Here is a 7,981-nt window from a genome sequence, read left to right on the forward strand (position 1 = left end):
TTAGTCTATATTATTCCTGCACAGTTTTTGATTTCAGTGTAGCATGAACTTGTTTCTGATCTCATTCCATGATAATACTTCAAACGACCAATTCACTAAAATATGTCAGGTTTATGATAAAATTTTAATACTCGTATGAAACCAAAGTAACTCGGCCCATTGAAGATTCAGAAAATAATACACCAGATAGAAGGTTAAAGAAAACAAGAAGTCAAGTATCAACCTGAAAATATAAGTGATAATTCATAATTTGCATGCATATATATGCTTCTTTCATTAATTATGTTGGAAGGAAACATAGAAATGTTAAGACGTCACAGTTTTGGTCACGTTTCAGCCTACCATTGACTATTCAATGAAGCCTCAAAGACAATTAATTAAAAACTACTAATTATTCTTTTTAATCAAACTTTTAATTATTTGTTACACAATTGGCAGATATATATCTAAACTATCAAATATATATACTGCTACATGCGATCATGGTCATCATGCATGTACTTCATTTTGCCCATTGGTTTTCCTCCTTTGTCCTAGTACTGAGAAAATCAGAAAGAGTCTCGGTTCGAGGCTGGAGCAGACAGAAGAGGAGAACTTTCACACAAGTAGGTCACCTAATCTAACCCCGGCTCAGAGAAAGGTACTGTACTGGTTAATTTCCCACGCCAAAGGACCTGCATGCACTAATGGAGACAGGACAAGTCTTCAGAGCTGAGCCGACATTAGTATACTAGCTTTCTTAATTATAAGGGACTTATTAACATTAGTATTTTTATTCTAGTAATTGAATATTTAACATTACTTCATTAAAGAGAGAAGACGAAGAGAGCAGCTAAGGACAAAGAGGAGGTGAACCGGTACCGGTGGAGTTTGCTATTTGTAACGTGTCATATAGAGAGCTGGTGGCATAATTTAAGAGTGAAACATTAATTCTTTTTATTTTGTGTAACGTATCATTAATTAAGTATATTACAATTTCAGTCACTTTTAAGAGTGAAACATTAAACGAAATGACTGGTGCTAATTCAGGTAGTGACTATTATGAACAACTATTATGTATTTGAATTAGCAAATAAGAATAATTTTTTGTTTGTCTTTTGTGGATTAGTATTGTTATTATACTTGAGTGAATTCAGGATTTTCGTAAAGGGAGCAAAAAAAAAATAGCAAATCGGATTTCAATAGCTAATTGGGTTCAAACCCATTAGTTGAACTCTAACTTATATATAATTTCCAATGCTCTGATTTCTAATCTTAATTATCAATCCGAATTCAAAAATTTTATTTTAATTTAAACTCTAAATTTAATGCAAATTTCAGATCAGATTTCTAGAGGAGGGAAAAAATATTTGCTCAATTTATAGAGGGATAATTAATTTGCTCAATGTATCTATCTTCAAAATATATGTATAATGCACATATGTATTTGTATCTGAATTCAATAAAACAAGTGCAATATGGAAATCAATAAAAATTGACAATTCACATTATGATGTATCATAAAACAAAATAAAAAAATTATATGAGGATCGGTAACGTGTGTTTTCAAATCTGAAATTATAATACTTTAATTTACCTTTTTGAAATCAGTTAGTTAGTAGTGAAATTTGGTATACAATTGGATGATCAAATCTGCAAAACTCTAAATAATTATTCATAAAAATCCAAACAACTACTTGAACCAAATGTTTCCAAAAGAAATTGAGTATGCAACTTCCAAGACCAACAACTGCCATGGATTAGGCCACAAGAAGGAATAAAGCTCCACCTAGATAAGTGGCTGGAAAACAAGCTTCCAAATTTACCGAACAAATTTTAGTACTGATGCAAACACACCCTAAATTCTCCTATGCTCATATTCAGTGGGAGAGTTTGTAAAATAATAATCTACATCCAGACTAAATAATCTTAGCTACCTCAAGAATATATAAATTAATAAATACTGTAAGAATTGAATAGAAAAGTATGAAAGATTATAAATTAAATTCCCTGAAAAACAGTTTTGAAATTTGTAACAAATTAACGAATTAATTAAATTATCTTTTATTCAAGTAATTAAAGTCAAAAGTACTTTGAATACTTCAACTAGTCAAAGTATCTTGTAATATAACTTCATTCTGAATAGTACAACTGTACAAGTATCTTTCAAGTAACGTACGTACGTAGCATGTTTCACAATCGATTCAGCTTTGCAATTTTATTTCCTCTCATTTTCTAATTTTGGGCCTTAATTATCTGGATGACCCATTGGAATTGCAGTTCATATCAGGTTTTATTTCCTTTGTTTTTAGTTTGGGCCTTAGTTTGAATTATTGTGAAACCGAGGATTGTTTATAAAATCATATAATATTTCCAAGTTTACATAATCACATAATAGTCCCAAGTTTACCAACGCTTGAGAAGTTCGTAACGAAATGCAAAGGCACAAAATACATATATGAAAGTTGACGAAGATATTATTTTAAGCCTAAAGTTCTCTCAGATTTATAACACATCGTACACAAAGAGTAGGTAGGCACATGCTTATTCAGTATATATATATACTAAAATTTATCCTTCCAAACTAAGACTGACAATTAAGTACCCCTTCAAGTTCAAGCAGTTCTAATCTTTCTCGTCCAGAGCACAGCCTTCACATATATTATATCACCATACCAATCCACCAGATTAAACAACACAAAACGCCAATTTCTCTTGAAATATAGAACTGCTATGAAGCTCCAAAAACTGACCACAAAGAAGAGAGAGAAAGAACCAAACAATATGAGAAAATCGGTGCCTTCGTACCTTCGGACGTCACTAATTTCATTCGGGGAAGGTTGTGTTGTGCCAGTAGGGACACAGCTTCTTGGTAGGGGAGGCCCACATAAATTCGGGTTGCCTTCATAGCTGCTCTTATCAAATGAAATAAACTGTGCTTCTATACCTAATGTAGGACCGGATAAGTCATTATATGCCAGAGAGAAGGATTCAAGTGAGGTTAGTTTAGTTAGTTCTCTTGGTATTTCCCCTGTCAAAGAGTTGTGAGAGAGGTCCAAACTTTCTAATTGGCGCAAATTAGACATGGAATTCGGTATTACACCGCTTAAATGGTTGTTCGACAAATTCAATGTTATCAACCAATTCATTTTACCGATATCTTCGGGAATATTGCCCACTAATTTGTTGGAAGATAAATCTATGATGCTCTGGATTAGTAAAATTTCTTCCAAATAGGTATCTAACCTTCCTTTTGACATAAGCTTCAATTCAAAATTCGCTGGTTCTCCATCATATGTTTCGATAAAATATGTAATGTGTAAGAGAAAATTGGCATCACCAAGATTGACATTCAAACCCGTTTCTTGTAAACCATCCAAGAAAAGGGAATTGTCGGATGTTGATCCCATATCTATAATGCATGATGGTATTTCTCCAGAAAGATTGTTGTGGGACAGATCTAGTATGCGTAAATATCTTAATTGACATATTTGTTTTGATATAGGTCCTCGAAACAAGTTTTGCCTTGCTTGGAGCATACTTAGATAGGACCCCTTACCAATCCAAATTGGAAGCTCTCCTGATAAATAGTTTTCACCAATGTAAATGACTCTTATATAAGAAATATTCAGCCATGTTATTGGGAAGTTTCCGGTTAGATTGTTTTGGCTCAGATCTACAATTTTTAAGTCCGACTGATTAGAGCAAGGAGGAATTGATCCAGAAAACTTGTTATCTGAAAGGTCAAGTAACCAACGGTCTTGCCCAACACACATATCCAATGGTAAGGATCCCTCTAAATGATTTCTACTTAACTTCAATGCCCAAAGACCATCTCTTCCGATTGCAATGCAATCAGGTAAAACACCATTTAGTTCATTGTTACTGATGTCCAACACTTGAAAACTGGTATTGCAAATGCGCAAAGGAATCTCTCCACTTATGTTATTATCATTTAACATTAATAATGAAGATAGAGTAAAGTTCATGTTGTAAGTAAAGGATCCATAAAACTTATTATTTGATAGATTCATAACATAGGGGATTGAAGGCTGAATTCTCGAAAAACTATTATGTATATCATCAGTGAGAATGTTACTAGATAAATCTAGAGATCCGAGATTGCTTGTTGATATGATCGGAAGAGGGCCATGAAAATAGTTTTTTGATAAGTTAAGGGACTCTAAATTTGGAAGCTTAGTAGTAATGTTAGCCGGTAATCCCCCGCCAAGATGGTTGTCAGATATGTCCAAATATAAGAGTTTTTCATGAATTAAAAATGGAAGTTGAAGAGGCCCTGTGAAGAAGTTTTTGTGCAAATCTAATTTGATCAAGTTCGTATTGTTTTCTAACAATAGCCACACAGCTGAAAGAGGACCCCTCGAATGAGTATTAGAGAGGTCCAACACTTGTAATTTATGCTGAGAATACAAAAAAGTCAGCTCCATATCAAGAATGCAATTAGCTAGTTCAAGAACTTGAAGCTGAAAAGGCAGATTCACAACTCCAACTTGAAAGTTTGATGATGCCCGTGTTGAGAGCCCCAGAACTTCAAAATTTGAATGGTTAAAAAATGACCCTATGGATAGATTTCCCTCAATCTTGTTATTTGATAGGCGAAGGTACCTTAGAGATGAGAGTCTTTCAAAAATGGAGGGAAAATTTATTTCAAGATCATTATCTGACAAGTCAACTAGCTTAAGAGAAGAAAGATTTCTCATACAAGAAGGAAGATTTCCAATAAAATTGTTAGATGAAAGATCTAACTCTTCGATGTTCTTCAATCGGCATAGTCCTATAATGTTAACAAGAAATGTTGTCAAATAAGATTTACAAATGTGAAATCCATAAGGTCAATTACTAGATACCATTTCTTTCTTTATTTGTTTTCATTTTTTTTTTTTATATTTTGATTTAAAAGTCAGTGTGATACCGGAAATACATATGTAGAACTAGCTACAAACTCAACTTTCTTAATCTCGTGATAATAAGCTAGCTAAAAGAGACCGAAAATCTTGCTGAAAAGTGGCAACTAAATGTACATTAGTCGTTTATGGGGTGAATGCGAAATAAAAATATAACCGGACCCTGATTTCACTGTTCTTGCAGCGCTGCATGAGTAAATGATTAAGATCTCTAATACCACCTGACAACATTATTATACTGTTCAGTATTATACCAAATTGAACAAATTAATTAATTATATGATGTCAAACATCTATATCTGATCTACCGGTGTAGAGAGACTGCAGAAAATATAACTTTGTTCTTTTGCATTAATTAATGACAATTACTTTAATTTGGTAATTAATTGTAAATTACCTTCTAATTGAAAAGTGTCATCATTTAGACCATTGTTCGACAACGAAAGGGCTTTAAGAGAAGTCCAATGTCCCAAATCAAGAGGTGAACTCTCATAGTATATACATCCATTTAGACTAACTACCTCCAAATTTAGTGCACTAAGCTCTGTCAGATTTTTCAATTGAAATATCGATCAAATTGAAGAAAAATAAAAGAAACATTACTGCTATCATAAATATAAAATGGTTCATTTATAAAAGATTACCTTTGACTGGAAAACTGCCTCCCATCATATTACAAGTATTATCCAGATAAAGTTCTCGAAGTGATGATACTTGGGCCAAGGAGGGAATCATGCTTATATCCAGTTGGTTGAATGAAAGGTCTAACATCTCTAACTTGGTCAAATTGGACCAATATTGAAACCCTGACAAAAGGTTCTCAGATCAGCAAACCAGAAATAGCTCTTTTAAATCTTAATATGAGTTAGTAGATGCAGAAATTAGGTCATATATTTTGTTTTATTCCTTTCCACTCTCCATATGGCGCGGTTTTAATCTTAACTGATTTTGTATCAAATATAATGGAAAGATGTGGTATATATAAACAAAGTGGTATTATATACTTTTAACAAAGCATATAGGTAACCTCATAGATGCTAATTAAAAAGCTGACAGTTTTCAATTTTGTGATGACATGCATGGCTCCACAATTGGCCCTGTATTTTTATTAATTATGAAAAGTCATTAATTTATAAGGAGTCATGGTAAAAAGGTTCCTTCATTACTCATTGGTATTTGGGAAATTTTATCATTCAATACAAAAGATCGATCATGAATATACATATATGGACGAACCTTTGAAATTGGGCAGACTGTTGTTTATAAGATTATCACTCAGGTAGAGTTTACGAAGTGATGGAACACTCGCCAAATTATATATGATGCTTCCGTTCAGGGAGTTGTAAGAAAGGTCTAAAATCTCCAACTTTGTTAAATTGGACCATTTTTCAAGTCCTGCAAAAGAACAAAAGAAAAATTGCATTAGGATTTGGACGACCCTAGCTTTCTTGATCAATACAAAAGAAGGAAGAACATTAAATAAATCATTAATTAACTGAATTTTATTACCGTTAATATTGGGCAGATCACTGTTATATTTACTATTACCCTTCAGGTTGAGTTTACGAAGTGATGTAATACTCGCTAAATCATATATGATGCTTTCGTCCAGGGAGTTGAAAGAAAAGTCTAAACTCTCCAACTTTGTTAAATTGACCCATGTTTCAAGTCCTGAAGAAGAATAAACGAAAAATTGCATTAGGATTTGTTTATTTCTTTCTTCTTATATTTTGATAAAAATCGAATTTTTTGTGCACCCCTACTCATGTCCCTATATATTTATATATTGATAACTTCTTTCTTCCTTTATTAAAACGAATAAACTAAGGTAAATATACATTTTGGAGGTTATTTTATTTGTATTGCACTTGTTGCAAGTAAGTTGTCCTAAAATTGGAGCAATTACTGTTCAGTAGTTTTATAGTCTTCATAAATCAAGCAGATCTGCTAATAAATAATAATCCGTACCCAACACAAATGCTAAAGCAAAATGAGAAGTATGTTAGTACTTGTAATGTCATTGTTAATTAGGCCCAGTCATATATATACGTACATAATTCTTAAACAAGAATTTAGAAATGTGAAGATACATACCAGAACCGTCCGTACAATTATGTATGCCATGTGTAGATAATGACAGAGATCTTAGTTGACGGAGAGGCAAGAACAAAGTGGCATTTAGTAAAATACTGTCCTGATAATAATCAAGCCAGTCATCCTCATCTTCAGATATACCGAGGTCAAGTTGAGTGACATGGCCGGTGATTGGATCGCAGGTGACTCTTTCCCATTGGCAGCACTCCTTGCCTTCCCACTTGCCTTCTAAAGAGTGAATAGGAAAGGATATTGAAGCATTGATGTGTAGAAGAGCCAATCTCTCCTCTTCCCTGCACTGTACTGAGTCTGAACCACTCACACATACATTCTCCCACTGTACTAGAACCAGAACAAGAACCAGAAACGCTACTGTCAATAATAACTTCATTGCTTCCATGTTGTGTGATTGATGGTTTTAACAGGCTACATATGTGGCATGATTTATAGGAGGATGAGAATTATCTTAATTTGTTAGAAATAAATAAAATGACCAGCAAATGGGTACATGGACCTGTCACAGTTGACGAGCGACTTGAAATTTCAAAGGTCTTTAAGTGAGATAATGAACCACTGGAGTAATATTACAAACAAACAAAAAACACTTCTTTGGAATTAAATATATATGTATATATACAAGGTTCATCCTTAATTAGCGAAAATCCTGCACAAATTATTTGAACTATGAATTAATACATCCAGACCATATTAATTACTACGATTTATAAATAAAAACTATGTATCAATTATTACTTTCAAATGATGTATTGTTTTTTCAAAAATTAAAAGAAACACTTTATTAAATGCCGCGCTGCGCTGTACCATTTAAAAAAAAAAAGTATTATAAATGTCTTCTAAATTCTGGATTTGTGGCAATTAATGTAATGTTTGAAAAAATTAAGTTTGTATAAAGTGCAAACCATGTATTACTCAATAAAGTTTGAACCATATCAAATATATTATTATATTATTCACATTAATTA

The 7,981-nt window shown here is 32.7% G+C and overlaps 1 protein-coding gene across 2 annotated transcripts; it reads right to left on the bottom strand.

The window, feature by feature from the left end:
- Nucleotides 1–2,459: 2,459 nt before the first annotated feature.
- On the bottom strand, nucleotides 2,460–7,431 carry LOC144575891 (cuscuta receptor 1-like). Of its 2 annotated transcripts, XM_078326143.1 has the most exons (6): nucleotides 6,999–7,431; nucleotides 6,414–6,575; nucleotides 6,141–6,299; nucleotides 5,549–5,710; nucleotides 5,302–5,448; nucleotides 2,460–4,774 (listed from the first exon to the last, which is right to left on the bottom strand). In XM_078326143.1, exons 1-6 carry the CDS (start codon nucleotides 7,396–7,398, stop codon nucleotides 2,595–2,597), a joined length of 3,210 nt encoding a protein of 1,069 aa, XP_078182269.1. In that variant the 5' UTR covers nucleotides 7,399–7,431; the 3' UTR covers nucleotides 2,460–2,594. The 2 variants fall into 2 exon arrangements, with proteins under 2 accessions (XP_078182269.1, XP_078182270.1); XM_078326144.1 differs by lacking the exon at nucleotides 6,414–6,575.
- Nucleotides 7,432–7,981: the final 550 nt, after the last annotated feature.

This window comes from Carex rostrata, chromosome 24, assembly GCF_964058835.1.
Source record: "Carex rostrata chromosome 24, lpCarRost1.2, whole genome shotgun sequence".
Classification (NCBI taxonomy): Eukaryota; Viridiplantae; Streptophyta; class Magnoliopsida; order Poales; family Cyperaceae; genus Carex; species Carex rostrata.